At 37.6% G+C, this 17,639-nt stretch overlaps 1 protein-coding gene across 3 annotated transcripts in view; it reads left to right on the plus strand.

The window, feature by feature from the left end:
* MAGI2 (membrane associated guanylate kinase, WW and PDZ domain containing 2) overlaps positions 1-17,639 on the plus strand; it is a 1,730,241-nt gene that overhangs the window by 1,416,047 nt on the left and 296,555 nt on the right. For all 3 annotated transcript variants that reach the window (XM_066240549.1, XM_066240550.1, XM_066240551.1), the window contains one exon: positions 8,594-9,232. In XM_066240549.1, coding sequence (XP_066096646.1) covers positions 8,594-9,232 — 639 coding nt within the window. The remainder of the gene's footprint in view (positions 1-8,593; positions 9,233-17,639) is intronic.

The raw sequence follows: 17,639 nt of genomic DNA on the forward strand, positions 1-17,639 counted from the left end.
TGGGTCCTTGCCAGTCCTGGCCAGGAGGGGGGATTTATTAGCAATCCCATCAACTCCTAGAGTAAAAACTGGGGTGAAACTAGGGAACATAGTCCCATGGGATTATTGATTTAGGTCATATGCTAGGCTCCCCTCTCCTCCTTCCCCAGTCTTTTCTGTTATGACCTCAGAAAGAAAAGCTAAGAGACTCTTGTAGAAATGCATACAATAGATGGTAAGGTCCTGTCCTCAGACGGTGGACATAGGAAAACAAAGAAAGGAACCGAGTGAAGTGATTATCTGAGGGGTAGAATCCAAGAACCTTTGCCTTAGAATGTCAGAGTAAATAAAATACCTCAGAGATCATCTGGTTCGAGCCTCTCTTTTTATAACATGGTGCCTGTCTCATGGTAGTAGTTGATTATAATAAATCTTGAGTGAATAAATTAATGAGGGATAAGACCCAGGGATGCATTAATTATTGACATAAGAACATAAACCTCCTGATACCGAAATCAGTGCTCTCTCTATTATGCCACAAGTTGTCTCACAATGGAGGGGGAAAGGGTAGAACATTATCTGAAACTTCTTTAGTACTACAGCTTGATTCACCTCGTTATTCCAATGTCATTTACAACGTAGCTCATAAGAATTAATAAACCAAAATTCTTCTGATGGAGGCACTTTGTCCTGTCTCTTATACTTTCATAACCTAATACTTGTTTTTACATTCCTGCCTGATTTGGTGGGTGGCTGCAATCTTGCTATCAGCAAGACAGATGTTTAAGGTTGTTAGAACCACAGTAAGGTCCGGAACCTCCAAGGTGCAATCTCTCCAACTGAGGGCTTTTTTTTTTTTTTTTTTTTTTAATAATTTTTACTCTCAAGAGGACTTTTGGGAATTTTAGAAAATTCTTTAAGTAATTCCAAAAGAATAATGTTTCTGCCTTTATGAGAATAGATATCAAGGAAATAGTCTTAGTTTAGCAAAAAAAAATATAGATTTAGGTATAAAGAAAAACCTTTAGACAATAAGAGACATAGAATCCTATAATAGAGTCATCAGGGAACCTGAGAAAATAAGACAAGGGCCCACTCTTTCCTTTAAGGTGCTTATTTCTGGACCTTCCTCACTGTGTAAAACAGTTGAGAATATGCCAAGATCCACACATTTGGCTGCTCTGAGACTCTCCAGCACCCAATGCCATTGTTACACAGTTGAGACATGCTTTTGTCTGCCGACCTCTCCACCCTAACCACATTGTATTTCTATTCCAGAAAGGAATGAATATTCAAGGATACTTTCACGAGCACTGATTTTTCTTGTTGGAAACAGTGTATTTAGTTACATAGATGAACATAACTGTTGTAGCAATTTTCTGCAAACCTGCTAAATATACTGCTCACAAAAATTAAAGGCTATTTTATCGCTTCATATTCATTTTGAATTGTCCCCTAATTATTGTGAGCAGTAAACTTTAATAAAATTTAGCAGTTTCTTTTCAAATATTTGAGATTACAACTACTCTTTCTCATCCTTAGCACATATTTACTTTTCAATTATTGTCAGTCATTTTTAACATTTTAAAACATTACTTATATATGTAGCATTACCATAGTGCTGTACCATATACAGAACATTTTTACAGACCTCTCTTACAAAAGAGATGTAGAACAGATATTGTTATCTCCTGCATACAGATGAGAAAACTGATGTTGTATGACTTGTGCAGAGGGCAACCCAAGAAGACCCAGCTTGAACTCTGTTTGTCTCTCTGACCATACCATAATCCTTCACATGTAAAATAAATTTTATCAAGAGCAGCTGTTTTCAACTGAAGTGTTGCATAGCACACCCCAAAAGTAAATGTCAAATTTTATTTTGTTTGTGGGGGTTGTAGAATAGAGTGAAAATGAATATTCAGTATTATAATAAAACTGCTTATTATAAAAATTATATATGTTATTTTTTTTAAAAGATATTAATGCCTGACCTGTGGTCATGCAGTGGATAAAGCCTCAACCTAGAACACTGAGATCGCTGGTTCGAAACCTTGAACTTGCCTGGTCAAGGCACATGTGGGAGTTTATGCTTTCTGCTCCTCCCCCTTTTCTCTCTTTCTCTCTCTCTCTAAAATGTATAATAAAATCATTAAAAATAAATAAAATAAATAAATAAATATGATTACAAACTTTTGAAATAAATGTCAATCAATTCTTATTAACTAAAGAGGAAATTAAAAATAGTAATTTTTCAATGTAGGGTACATGTAGTGAGAATTTTGTTTCTTTTAGCAAAAATCTATATGACAACAAAAATATTAGTTATAAATACTAAATGCAGTATAAATTTAGCTATGAAATGTATTCCAGTTTTCCTCTGACAAAGTCTCTCTATTCTTTATTCAATAAGAATTTATCCTAAATACCTATAGAGTTCTCAATATAGTAATGAGACTGTATATTTTGTGGAGAAAACTTGCAACAGATAGAAAACTCCCACAAAAGAATTAAGACTGAGGGAAAGTTGTAGTCACAAGCATGAGATAGAGCAGTCTGGGGAGGCAAACGGAAGATACCTTTGAAAAGGCAGGGACAGAAATGAAGGGATGAAGTTACACATAGAAAAGAAGCGCAGGGGGGAGGGAAGAACAGCAGAACTCAACTGCAAGGCTGTATCAAGCTGTCAATTGTGAGCAGTACAGATACCGTCTTTACAAGAATGGTACTTATTGGGTAGTAAAGACAAAAATAAATTGGAAAGACTTTTGGCAGAGTGTTAAACAGTAGGTGTACATATGATTAAACCCTGGCCGGTTGGCTCAGCAATGGAGCATTGATCCTGAGTGTGGATATCTCAGGTTTGGTTCCTGGTCAGGGCACATAGGAGAAGAAACCATCTGCTTCTCCAGCACCCCCCTTCATCTTCCCCTCCCACAGCCATGGTTTGATTGGTTGAGTGCATTGCCTGGGGCACTGAGGATGGCTCTGTGGAACCCTCACCTCAGGCACTAAAAATAGCTCGGTTGCAAGAGCGTGGCCTCAGGTGGGCTGAGATCTGCCCAGATGGGGGTTGCTGAGTGGGTCCCAGTTGGGATGCATGTGGGAGTCTGTCTCTCTACCCCCCCTCCTCTCACTTGGAGAAATTAAATAGATAGATGATAGATAAATAGATGATAGATAGATAGATAGATAGATAGATAGATAGATAGATAGATAGATAAAATAAAAATAATTGAGTAGTTTGCACTTACTAGAGAAAGCCATAGAATGAAAGTGAAGTGTGAAGTGAATTATTCTTATCTGGTCCAAGGCAGTGGTTAAAGAAGGTAGACTGCTGAGGTCAGTGAGAGACTCAAAGGAAGACTCCGCAGGCCACTGTGACTAAAACAGGTGGAAGCAGAGAAAAGAGGTATAAAAATAAACCCATTTTAAGCAATGCTTTAAGAGGGCCCTATTTATCCAAAATGATGGAGTATCCAAGAGGGATCCTGTATTATATTTTGGTTTCCATGACTAAAAAATCAGTTATCTTAGAATGTTTTCCTATAGAATCCAGCAGTTTTTAAACCTCCTGCTTCACCACTTCCACTCTCCTCTTCTTGCACTTTGAAATCAGTGGTGGAATTCAAATAATTTAACAACTGGTTCTCTGCCCTAATGACTGTTTAAGTATTAAAAAAAGATATACTAAAAGGTAGTTTATTATCTCATGCATTTAACAGTTAAATGAGAACAATAAAATAGGTACACAAAACTAGATTACAAGAAAAAGTTTTAAAATATTAACGAAAAAATATTAAATAATACCTGAAAGAAAAACAATAAAACTGTTATTTAAGATATTTCTATATTGCTTCTTGATTGGCATCCTCATTTGCAATGTTTTTCACGTATGGACGGAATGAACATGACTACGGGCACTTAGAACACGCTGTTGCTCAGATGAATGTTAAAAAAGAGTAAGGAATGTAAATTTGTGATTTCCACATTGGGCAGCTGCCCAGGAGCCCACCTTAGAGAGAACCCTGATGACAAGTGCCGTTTTAACAACCAGTTCACTGAACTCAACAAAAAATTAGGTATTGGTTCAAAAGAAATGCATCATCTTATTTTAAGGGAAAATGTTTCTTTGGAAAAATTAAAAGTTTTACATGCATAATCTCATTCTCACAGTAGCCCTGTGAAAGAGAAAATAGCGGAGATGTTTTAATTCTCATTTTATAAAAGAAGAAATTGTGAGATAGAGAGATCAAGTGACTCTTTTCCAACTCTCCCTCCTCAGTAGGCTGCCGAGGTGGGGACCATGCCAGTTTCCTAATGGCATCCCTTTGTGTGCTCTTAAGCCCAGTCTGTCCCAGGACTTGGCATGGAACCATCAGATGACATATACCAGGTGGCTCATATTTTTATTTCTCAACATGTAAGTGACATTCATAAAGCACTGTCTATAAATATCCTCCCCAATCAGTTCTATCTGAATAAGCACATGTTTGTTTACATGCCCACCTACAACAATTTTGGCATGGTGCGTGTGGAGGCATCTATATATTTTTTAAAGTGAGCAATTGTTAGATAGTTTTAACTGTGATAACTGACCATCCATTCTTTACATTCAGAAGTCTCCTGCATAGCTCCACAAAGATATTATTGTAGGGTCCTTTATCACTCCCTTGCTTAATGACTTGAAAAATTCCTCCAAGTGGAAAGCATCGATAAATTATAAATGGCAGACTTACTAAGAACCATAAGTTGTTCTCATTGTTTCTAAATAGCAAGATCATGTTAAAACTCAAAAATAGATAACATTAATCACTATAATTAAATAACTACTCTTTAGACCTGGCAGGGAACCTTGAGAGCTTTGAACATTACCCTTAATTCTTTTTCCTCTATGAATTTCTGCATAGCAGAGGGAAGGGTGAAGCATGCTTGGGGGTTGGGGAGTTTATTCACAGTGATTAAAGTTAAGGAGAACCTGAGAGGAGAGTGGCATTTTTTACCTTCCTGCCGTTGACTTGCCTGCTCCAATTCCAATAATAATCTTTGAGTATGACTGTGGTGGGAATATCTTGGTGGGACTGCCCTGATTTTATAGAAGAGTACAACCAAAGACATATAGTTACTGAGCTAGCAATCATCCTTTGCATAACATTTTACAGCTTATAAACCATTTCACCTGCATGATCTCATTTATTTCCCTTAGATCAATAAGTTGCTATTATTATTGTTCCTCTTTAGTTCTGAAGAATCTGAGTTACAGAGGATTAAAGTTAGTTTTGAAAGTCTAGTAAGTACTGGAGCTGGAAATCAGACAAAAGTTGGTTGGCCTCCCAACACCTGTAATATCTTCCATATCATGCAGCCTCCCAAACCTACAGAAAATATCAGACCAAGAATGGAAATGGGCATAAATATAGTCACTGTGTGAAAGAAGGTAAGAGAGAGAAAGAGAGAGAGAGAGAGAGAGAGAGAGAGAAAGAGAGAGAGAGAAAGAAAGAAAGAAAGAAAGAAAGCAACTACCCAAATAAAAAAATGGGAAATGAGCTGTACTGCAAACAAAACCCAGATGACTAATAAACATAAGAAATTGCTCATCCTCACTAGCAATCCAGGGAATACAAATTAAAACCATGATCACACCCATTAGATTAGTGGAAATTAAAAGTCTGAGAATGCCAAGTACTGTTTCAGATGGGAAGCAGTGGAAACTCTGATACATCACCGCTGAGAGTATAAATGGATTTGGCCTATTTTGTCGCCACTTGCCAATATCTAACAAAGGTGAAGATGCACATGGCTTACGCCCGGCAGTTCTGTGCCAAAGTTCACACCTCAGAAACACTCTTCGTGAGTTCACAAGGCCATGGAGGGAGGTTCACAACAGAGTTATCTTGAACAAAAACTCACAAGAATCCCAGGGTCCATGAATGGAAGGCTGTGTGAATATTAATAAGTAGCAATGTAGTCACCTAATAGATACCATAGCACAATGAAAAATAATGAATTTGGGGTACAAGTATCAAAGTAGATAAATATCACAATATAATTTGAAGGAAATTATAGAAGATTAATATGTATATCATTTACCAAAGGTTTAAAATATGCAAAAACATATTTTAGAGATATTATTCAGGGATTAAATAGTATTTAGACATATTATTTATGGGTGTGCAGATGTTTCATAAAGATATAAAGTGCACATGAATAAGAAACCTTAAATGCAGGACAGTGGTTACCTTTGAAAAGAGCAAGAAGGAACAGAAACGGGAGAGGCTGCTACCTACGGCTCTTCAACCAGCAGGAGCAGTGCTAGTGATTAAGCTGGATGGTAGGGAAGTTGTGCGTAGGTATTTATTATTCTTTTGACATTCTGATGTGTAAACATATGATAACTTTAAAAATAAAAGAGGCGGCAGGAAAAGGAAAAACTCTGTCTGGATCAGTTACTTCTCTGGGGTGAGCAGAACCAGTTAGAAAGGATATCAGAGATCCCCAGCATCGCAGTCCAATGAGGAATCGTAGTAGAGCTCGTCCATCCTGGTTCAGTCCTGAGTCCTGGTCCGATGTCCAAGCCATTACACCAGCACCTTTCTGATAGACATAATTGAAGAGTCGCATTGCCCGGGATCAAACATATAGTCTGTGACATTTCCTAGAATCAGACTTGGCCTAAATCCTTGGAAACGTTTGACTTTTCTGTCTCCTTCTCGTTAGGTTTTTAAAGTAATTCTTTAGCATTTGGAACTGAATGTTAACTAAGTCTATATTGCTGAGCACATTTTACTCAACCCTTTTATTCATAGAATTATTTCTAAGTGCATTTAGTAAATAATTTTTTATAACAAACTCCGAAGAAAGGCCAGAAAAGTATTTAACTCTGAAAGTTCAACTCTGTTTTTCATTTTTGGTGTTTGCAGCTTTGATGGGCAATGATGTCTTAGAACGCAGTGCCTAGCCACTGATGCTGCCCATCAGACGATCTCGGTAAATGGATGTCTGCTGAGTCACACATTTGACAATATGGGAAACATGGTCTTCGATTCTTATCATACTCTTCAGCACAGTCAGGCACAATCTCCATTTGCAAGTTTGATTCTCAAATATTATGGTCTATGAGGATAAGAAAATACTAATCCATGATAGAACAGTTCTCCAAAAACAAAATTGTTATTCAGACATAATTGATTTTTTAAAACAATTATCTCAAACATTTTCTTCATTTTTAAGGAAGAAATACAATTTACTTGAATATATTTTATAATGAATAATTTGCATTTGGAGCACTTTTTTTAATTCAGTGAGAGGAGGGGAGGCAGAGACAGACTCCTTCGTACACCCCAACTGGGATCCACTCAGCAAGCCCACTAGGGGGCGATGCTCTGCCCATCTGGGATGTTGCATTATTGCTCAGCAACCGAGCTCTTCTTAGTGCCTGAGGTGGAAGCTATAGAGCCATCCTCAGCACCCTGGGCCAACTCGCTGTAATAGAGCCAGGGCTGCAGGAGGGGAAGAAAGAGAGAGAAGCGACAGGGGGTGGGGTGGAGAAGCAGATGGATGCTTCTCCTAGGTGCTCTGACCGGTAATCGAGCCCAGGATATCCACACGCCAGGCCAAAGCTCAACCACTTAACCAACCAGCCAGGGCCTGCGGCACTTTTAATATCACAAAATTAACTTTTTTACCAGTGGACTTCTGTAACTCTATGAAAGTTCATTGGGAGAGTAGACAAATGCCTTTTCTTTAAAAATATCTACAGAAGTATCAACTTATGTAAGATGAGAGTATGAATCTCTGAAAGCTTCCTGTTTGAAAGCCACAGTCCCAGCAATAATAACATTATTAATGTTCCACATTGATTGCACACTCACCATGCATCAAGCACTTCACCAAGCACTTTTTCTGCCTTATTTCATACTCACAACTTCACAAATGGAAACTGTGGCTCTAAGTAGGTAAATCATTTGCCCAGTGTTACATATCTGCTAAGCAGGAGAGCCAGGATATGGGCGCTGATCTCTGATCCCAGTAACTGCACTTTTGACCTTTACTTGTGTGTACCTTATACCTTTGCAGTTACACCTTGCTATAGGTAAGAAATATAATGGGCAAAGTATTTCCCTTTTGTATAAAAATGAAAAAAGGCAGTTGGCTCAGACAAGTGATACCAAAAACAAAACCATGTACTGGGGCTCGAAAGTTTTCATCCAAAACTTATGACTACTACTTCTGAATAAGGTGAAATTTGTATTGGTTGAAACACACTGAAGATAGAAATGAAGCTGATAAGGAAGCATAGAGAGAGTGATTCTTCACGGCACAAATTCTTCTCAGCTTTTCCTTCTGACCCTTTCTTTCTAAATATAAAGTTGTTTCTGAACTTCAAAAATAACCATAGAATGTTTTTTTCAGCATTTGATCAGTTTATCTGTTGGCAGGCCTGTTGTAACCTTGAGTCACCTATAGTATATTTAAATATTATTTTCATTGACTTCCTCACTGCTTATTGAGAACGGAGTACCACCTTCACTAGTCTCATCAATAATTGCATTTCTTCACATCAGCATTAATTGAAATTACCTCACATTTTCAAATCTTTCTTTTTCCCTTGCAGGTGATGTCATTGTCTATATTAATGAAGTTTGTGTCCTTGGGCACACTCATGCAGATGTAGTCAAACTTTTCCAGTCTGTTCCTATTGGTCAGAGTGTCAGCCTGGTGTTGTGTCGTGGCTACCCTTTGCCTTTTGACCCTGAAGATCCTGCTAACAGCATGGTGCCACCTCTTGCAATAATGGAGAGGCCACCTCCAGTGATGGTCAATGGAAGACATAACTATGAAACGTATTTGGAATACATTTCTCGGACCTCACAGTCAGTTCCAGATATAACAGATCGGCCGCCTCATTCTTTGCACTCAATGCCAGCAGATGGCCAGCTAGATGGCACGTATCCACCACCTGTCCATGACGACAACGTGTCTATGGCCTCATCTGGCGCCACCCAAGCTGAACTTATGACCTTAACCATTGTGAAAGGTGCCCAGGGCTTTGGCTTCACTATTGCTGACAGTCCTACAGGACAGCGAGTGAAACAAATACTTGACATTCAGGGCTGCCCTGGCCTGTGTGAAGGCGACCTCATTGTTGAGATCAACCAGCAGAATGCACAGAACTTGAGCCATACGGAAGTAGTGGATATACTTAAGGACTGTCCCATTGGAAGTGAGACTTCTCTGATTATCCATCGAGGAGGTAAGAGAAAAATGGGCTCAGCAATGAAAGATGCAGGTAAAATAGAAAGATTTTTACAATAATATTGCAAGAATGGAAGGTTCTCTGGAATCAAATGAAATTATACTTTAAAAAATAAAGGTAAAAGATTAAGAGAAAAATGAGTTCAGGAATCTGTTCTAATTTTTTTTAATTTTGAGAATGTATCTCTCTCTGTTTTATATTAGATATAACAAAAATAGTGCTTTCAGTCTTACAGGTTTATATTGCCGTGAACTTGGAGAGTAAACATTGAAACCCCAAGTATAAGTGGATCATAGTCCAAAAGTTTGTTGATATATCAGTTGTAGAGACCTCAAACTGATTTCTCATTGACTTAATCTAAAAAAGCCTGATTTTCCCAAAGGACTCAATTCTCTGGATTATGTTTAGGGTTCCAGGTTAGTACGCGGAAGCTGGTTCAACTCCTTCCAAGCCCCAATATAAACTTGCTAATCCCCATACAGATCACTGGGAGTTGTGTCAGCGTGGACAAATATTTCAGAGTCATGTTGCCTTTTTCCACTACTATAGGGACTGCTCCAGCAGCGATTACACGTCGTGCCTTTCAGGACCTGAGAAGACAGTGTGGAACAGGGTTAGGGCTTAGATTCTGGGCTGCATGTCGCAGGCGACAGATGGAAAGGGGACCAGTGAGGAGTGTGGCAGGACCATGAACCCTGGATGCTGTTCCCCTTCTACCTTCTCTGTGGGAAAGGGATGCGCTAGGCATGCTCAGCTCCTTCGCTCTTGATTATCCATGGAACACGGGAGAAAAAGGAGAGAAAGCTCATAGATAGAAAGAACACTTGAAAACAGTGGAAATGAAAGCACTCAGGCTAAGACCTGTTAACCAGATGTCTGATGTGTTATAGTGGGGCAACACTAGCTAACCTGATGGTAGTGTTTTCATTACTGGATAGCCTGTAATAGGTGCTCATTACATGTCTGTTGAGTCTACATTAGCACCACAACTACAGCAGGGATGGGTCAAAGGAGCAATACTGTGAGGAACTCATGTGTGAAGAACACACATGGGATTGCCTATTCAAAGCTCTAAATACAGCATGAAGCCCTGTCAGTTTGAAATGCAAATGAAGTGGTCCAAGCTAAAAGAAGTTTCTTTTGTGATTTATTTGGCCTTCTCTGCAGGTGTTTCCCCTCTCAGAAAGTATCTACATTGTTGCTTCCTTGTGTGAAAAGGTGTCGACACCAAATACTAAGCGTTTGTGAACACAATACAAACTATACATGAGGTTTCTATATTAAAAAAAAGAAAGCAAAACAGTGCTAAATCTTAATTTTTACTTTCTTAAGGCATTGTTAAAAAATAGCTCTTGAGTCTTGATAATTAAATATTAACAGTATATTTTAATTTCTCTCATTGCTTATTTAAGATTAAAACAAATATTATTTTTAAATTTTTGGTTAATTTTAGAGACACAAAGGAAAGGAGAAAGAGAGAGAGAGAGACATTGATTTGCTGTTCCACTTATTTATGCATTCATTGGTTGATTCTTATATGCATCCTGACCAGACATTAAACCTACAACCTTAGCATATTAGCACAATGTTCTAACCAACTGAGCTACCCAGCTAGAGCAAACCAAATATTATTAATTAAATAACTCGATCTTCATAATGTGCAATTGAAAATCAAGTCTTGTAACAGGTTCTTGATATTAAAAGGTATAACTGAAAATGAGCGTGCAGTGTACACTAAGATTCATAGAAACAAGTTTGGAAACCTTTTATATTAATGACTTTTGTAAAGGCATGGATAGCAGAAAAAAGTATTTTGAAATTTTTGTTTACATGTATTTATTATATAGTACATAATACATATTGTTATGCAATCTGTATTTATTTATATTTTTGCAATTAGTACTTATTCTGAAAACACTTATTGTATGCCTGCCTGATTACCCTACTTTTGCTTGCTTTTTCCCTTCTGTCCTCCCCCATTTAAACCTCAAATATTCAGTTTTGTTTGTGTTTGGGGATAAGGAATTGGTTTTTATTTTGTGGCAAGTGTAGAATTGCAGAATGTAGTACTCTGTGGTGCTTAAAGTACTTCTAGTCAAAAACCTCTCATGTTTCCCCAAATTCCCACAATTTGCATTCATCTCTGAAATTAATAGGAATGAACACATGGTTTTGTGATCAAGTTCACTTTGATTATATTAGTAGAGGCTACTCATAAGTGCTTATGGCTGGCCTCATTCAGATAAGTATAGATCTGCAAGAGCAAGTTCACGGGCTTGGGTCCTTATAACAAGATCATGGTTCTTTGTTTCTTTGTTTGCTTGTTTTAATAATTTACTAGGATGTTTTTATTTTAAAAATAATAATGTACATGGTTTAATTTTTTATATGGTGCTAATTCTTTCAACACACATTGTCATACAATTTGTATACCATGAAATTCAGCAATTGTAAGTGTATATACTACAGTAAGTTTTGCTAAAATGATATTGTTGTGTAACAATCACCATAATCCTTAGAACATCCATCATCCTAAATCCCCTAGTCCCATATTATCATAATGTCCTTTCTGAATTGTACAAGATTTTTTATAAATGAGATCATACAGTATCTAATCTTTTGCTTAATATAGTGCTGCTGAGATTTACCCATGTTTGTGCTCTTATGACTAGTTTACTTCTTTTATTACTGAATAATATTTCATTGTATGGATATACCACTTTCTTAATCCATTCACCAGTAGAAGGACATGAGTTGTTTCTAGTTCTTCACATTTATGAATAATGCTGCTATAAACATTTAGATAGAAGTGTTTGTGTGCACATATATTTTCACTTTTTCTGGATAGATACCTGGAAGTGGTACTGCTGGGTAATGTGACAAGTATGTATTTAAGTTAAGAAATTGACAGAATATTTCAAAAATTGTCCTTTTATATAGCCACTCACAATGTATAGATTTCCAGTTTCTGCCCATTATTGCTCATACTTGGTATCAACAGTCTTTTTTATTATAGTCATTCTTGTGGGTATATGGTGATGCTTTTTGTAGTTTTAATTTATATTTCTCTAAACTTTTCATGTGTTTATTAGCATAAATATACCTTCTTTGGTGACATGCCCACTCAATATTTTGCCCATGTATATATTTATTGGGGTGTTTGTCTTCTGGAGTTGTAAAAGTTCTTTATATACTCTGAGCACAAGTTTTTTCTAAGATATATGATTTTCAAATATTTTTTTCCTAGTCTGTGGCTTGTCTTTTCATTTTCTTCATTTTTTCTCATTTCAATTACAGTTGACATAAAATATTATATTAATATATATATTGCCATTTTATTGTTCACATTTTTTATTTTTTTCCCTTTTTCTTCTTAAAGAAGATCCTTTAACATCTTGTGTAATACTGGTTTGGTAACGATGGACTCCTCTAGCTGTTTCTTGTCTGGGAAGCTCTGCATATGTCTTTTGATTCTAAATGATAGCTTTGCTGGGTAGAGTAATATGTTGTATGTCCTTGCTTTTCATCACTTCAAATATTTCTTGCCAATTCCTTCTGGTATGCAAAGTTTCTGTTGAGAAATAGCTGACAATCTTATGGGGGCTCCCTTGTAACTAGCTAACTGCTTTTCTTTTCTTTTCTTTTCTTTTCTTTTCTTTTCTTTTCTTTTCTTTTCTTTTCTTTTCCTTAAGTGAAAAGTAAAGAGTCAGAAAGACAGACTCCTGCATACACTCTGACCAGGATCCATGTGGCAGGCACCCTATGGGGCAATGCTCTGCTCATCTGAGTCTCTTGCTTGACAACCAAGCTATTTTTAGCACCTGAGGTGAGGCCATAGAGCCATCCTCAGCTCCCTGGGCCGACTTTCTCCAACTGAGCCATAGCTGCAGGAGGGGAAGTAAGAGATAGAGAGAAGGGAGAGGGAGAGAGGAGAGAAGTAGATGGTTGCTCCTCCTGGGTGCCCTATCCAGGAATCGGACCTGGGACATCCACGGCTGGGCTGATGCTCTACCGCTGAGTCAGCTGGCCATGGCCACTATTCTCTCACTACTTTTAAGATTCTCTCTTTTCTCTTTAACCTTTGCATTTTAATTATAATTTGTCTTGGTGTGGGCCTTTTTGGATTCATCTTGTTTAGGACTTTGTATGCTTCCTGGATTTGTATGTCTGTTTTCTTCACCATGTTAAGGAAGTTTTCTGTCATTTTTTCAAATAGGTTTTTAATTTCTTTCTCTTTTTCTTCTCTTTCGGGCACCCCCATGATGCAAATGTTGGTGCACTTGAAGTTGTCTCAGAGGCCCTTACACACTATTTCGATTTTTTGAGGAGGGTTTTTTTGTTTGTTTTTTTGTTTTGTTTTGTTTTTGCTGTTTCAATTAGGTATGTTTTTTGTTTTTGTTTATTGCTTTCTTATATTCCAAATCACTGATTTGATTCTCGGCTTCATCTTCTCTAATGTTGATTTTCTGTATATTATTCTTCATTTCAGTAGATGTATCCTTCATTTCTGACTGGTTCTTTTTTTTGGTTTCCATGTTATTTTTATGCTGTTGAAGTTCTTACTAAGTTCCTCTACTCTTCCCCTAGGTTCATTGAGTGTCCTTATAACCAGTGTTTTGAACTCTGCATCTGGTAAATTGCTTGTCTCCATCTTATTTAGTTATTTTTCTGAAGTTTTGTTCTGTTCTTTCATTTGGGACATGTTTTTGTCTCCTCATTTTGGAAGCCTGCCTGTGTTTGTTTCTCTGTAGTAGGTAGAGCTGCTACATCCCCAGGCTTGGCACAGTGACCTTACATAGGAGGTGTTCTGTGGAGTCCAGTGGCAGAGCCTCCCCATTCACCAAGCTGGGCACTCTAGGTGTGCCACCTTGGGCCGTGTAGACCCTCCTGTTGTAATTGAGCCTTGATTGCTGTTGGCACATCAATTGGTGGAATTTACACTTCAGGCCAATTGTCTGTGAGGACTGGGCTTGAACTACCACAAAAGATCAGCTATGCAGGGGACCGCCCATGGAGCAGGATTTGCTTCAGCAGGGCTCTTGTGGCCCCTCTGTCCTCCCCTTTGAATGTGTCACTTGTAGAGGTGGTTGGGCAGTTCTTTGATGTGGTCTAAAGTTGTCCACTGGGTATACTGACTCTGGAACCTCCTGGTAGGTGCAGGCCAAGGTCAGCCATTGCCTGCATTCTGATCAGAGACACTAACATGAGCTACAAAGCAATCTGAAGATGGCTGCTATTTCTGCTGGTCTAGGAGGTCCCCAGAAGAGGCCAAGCTGCAGACCAAGGGTAGGCCTGGGACAACTTAGCAAGAAGTATGGGGAATGCCAAGACCAGATGCTACTTGTTTAAGACATATTAAGAAAGTATGATGCATGAGTCAAAAATTGGCCATCTGTATGGAAAAGCCACTGGAAAGAGCTTGGGTAGGCTGGAAAGTTGGTGTGGCAGGGTCTCAGGAAATACCAGGGCAGGGTGAACCATGCTGGCAGGGTTGATGGGGATTCAGATATGCCACCCACCTGCTGACTGTTTTGGAAGAAGGTTCAGAAAAGTACAATGGCATTTGCCAACACTTCTGTCAGGGAGAAAGCTGCCCCTCCAGCACTAGCTTTGATGCCAGACAATTCAGTTCCTCCCCATATGTCCCTGGTGCTTTTTGAGCTGCTGTCCCAGTGCTGGAACTCAGAGGAGGTGAGTCCAAGTAAATCTGTATGTGGACTCTTTAAGAAGAATGCCTGGGACTCCAGCATCCCTCCATCTATCTCACTCAGCCGTAATTCCTGCTGGTCTTTATAGCCAAAAGTTATGGGCCTGACCAGGTGGTGGCACAGTATATAGAGCATTGGACTGGGATGCAGAGGACCCAGATTCGAAACCCCAAGGTCTCCAGCTTGAGCGTGGGCTCATAGACGTGACCCCATGGTCACTGGCTTGAGCCCAAAAGTCACTGGCTTGAGCAAGGGGTCACTTGCTCTGCTGTAGACCCCCAGTTAAGGCACATATAAGAATACAATCAATGAACAACTAAGGTGCCACAACGAAGACTAAATGCTTCTCATCTCTCTCCCTTCTTGTCTGTCTATCCCTATCTGTCCCTTTTTCTATCTCTCTGTTAAAAAACAAAAAAAGTATGGGAACTTCTTTTCCTGGCACTGAAACCCTGGGCTGGGGGCCCTTTCTCCTCAAGGTAGACCTCTGCAGCCATGATAACCCTATCAGTCTCTCCATTTTTATCTGCCACATATGGGTGTGTGACCAGCTCATTCCATGCCTCTGTCCCTCCTACCAGTCTTGATGTGGCTTCTTCATTATATCTTTAGTTGTAGGACTTCGGTTCAGCTGGATTTCAGGCAGTTCTGAATGATGGTTGTTCTGTAGTTAGTATAATTTTGAAATGGTTGTTGGGGAATGTATACCTCCATCTTGACTGGAAGCTGAGACTCGCTTTTCATTTTCTTAATGGTACCTTTTGAAGCAAAAATTGTTTTAAATTTTAATGAAGTCCAATTTACCTTTTGTATGTTGCTGGAATCTGTTTCTTTATATTTTGTTAATTGTTAAATCTGTTTGTAGGGAGACTTTCTATAGTTTCTGACTTTTATGTCAAAATAATGCTGGCCTCATAAAATGTGTTGGAAATTATTTATCCGTCTATTTTCAGAAAGAGTTTGCATAGGGTTATTATTTTTTCCTTCAAAGTTTGATAGAATTCACTAGTGAAGCCATCTGGTCTGGGCTTTTATTTGTAGAAAGAGTTTTAGTCACTGATGAAATTTGTTTCTTTGACTTTGACTTCAGTCTCTTTCAATTTTCTATTTCTTCTTGAGTTGGTTTTGGGAATTTATATACTGTTAGGAATTTTTCAATTTATCTCAGTTCTAAAATTCATTAGCATAAAATTTTTAACAAAATTTTTTAAAATCTATTTTAAAAACCAACTTTTAGAGTCATTGATTTTTGGTTTTCTATTTCAATGTTTTCCACATTAATCTTTAAATTTTTCTCTTTCTACTTTCTTTGTTTTAATTTACTTTCCTTTTTTGTCTACTTGAGGTAGAAGCTTATTTTAATGATTCTAAGTCTCTCTTTTTTTTTTAAAGATTTTATTTATTCATTATAGAGAGGAGGGAGAGAGAGAGAGAGAGAAGGGGGGAGGAGCAGGAAGCATCAACTCCCATATGTGCCTTGACCAGGCAAGCCCAGGGTTTTGAACCGGCAACCTCAGCGTTTCCAGGTTGATGCTTTATCCACTGTGCTACCATGGGTCAAGCCTCTAAGTCTCTTTTTAAAAGCATTCAAAGCTACAAATTCTACCAGAAGCACTTCTTTAGCTGAATTTTATAAATGTTGACATACTGTTTTTCTTTTTATACAGTGCAAGATACTTTATTTTCCTTGGGATTTCTTTTCTGACCCATAGGTTACTTAGAAATGGCTCATTTGTCAAACATTTAGGACTTCCCAATTTTTTTCTGTTGGTTTGTAATAATTTGTCTGTGTAAGAAAAGATGTTTTGTATGATTTCAGTCTTTTTAAATGTATTGAGACTTGTATTATGACTTAGTGTCTTGCATTTCTTTTCACTTAATTCTTGGAGGGCTTTATATATTAGTTCAGAATATATATATCCTCATTATTTTTAATTACTTATTTAATCAGATACCCACTAATGGATATTTTATTTGCTTTTATGCCTTTCTCTTACAAAGAGTAATGTATCTTTGCACTTCTGTCTAGCTTTGCATAGACATTTTTTTTATCAACAAATATTTCTTGAGTGCCTACTATGTACTGGTCATATTTAGGCACTGGAGATAAAGCAATAAACAAGCCAACCACATTCTTTTTTCCATGGAGTTGACATTCCATTAAAGAGAGACAACAAATACCAACACAAATATATCCTTTGTTACATATCTCCCATCAGCCTGGAATTTATTCTTAAATACTAGCTTTATAACCAGTTGCATTACTGAGTTATTGTATTGTTTCTCATATATTTTTCAGGTCATTCCATGAGATTTCAAGGCCTACAATTATACCATCTACAAATAACAATCACTGTGTCTTCTCCCTTCCTATTTGCATGCCTCCGATTTGCCTTATCTAACACATTTAACTGCTATTTCTTGAGAACTGTTACGGAATTTCTATCTTATTTCTGGATTAAACCATCTCATTTTGCACAGTTAAATATAATACTGGCTTTTTATTGAAGTGAATATTTATGTTAGGAAAATATCCCTCAATTCCTATTTCATTAAGAATCTTTGTCAAAAATGGATAATGAATTTTATCAAAAACCAGAAAAAGGAATCTAAGGAAATAATCATTATTTTCTCTCTTTTTTCCCCCAAGATTTTATTTATTGATTTTTTAAAGATTTTATTTATTTATTTTAGAG

Source organism: Saccopteryx bilineata, chromosome 7 (assembly GCF_036850765.1).
Source record: "Saccopteryx bilineata isolate mSacBil1 chromosome 7, mSacBil1_pri_phased_curated, whole genome shotgun sequence".
NCBI classification, from domain to species: Eukaryota; Metazoa; Chordata; class Mammalia; order Chiroptera; family Emballonuridae; genus Saccopteryx; species Saccopteryx bilineata.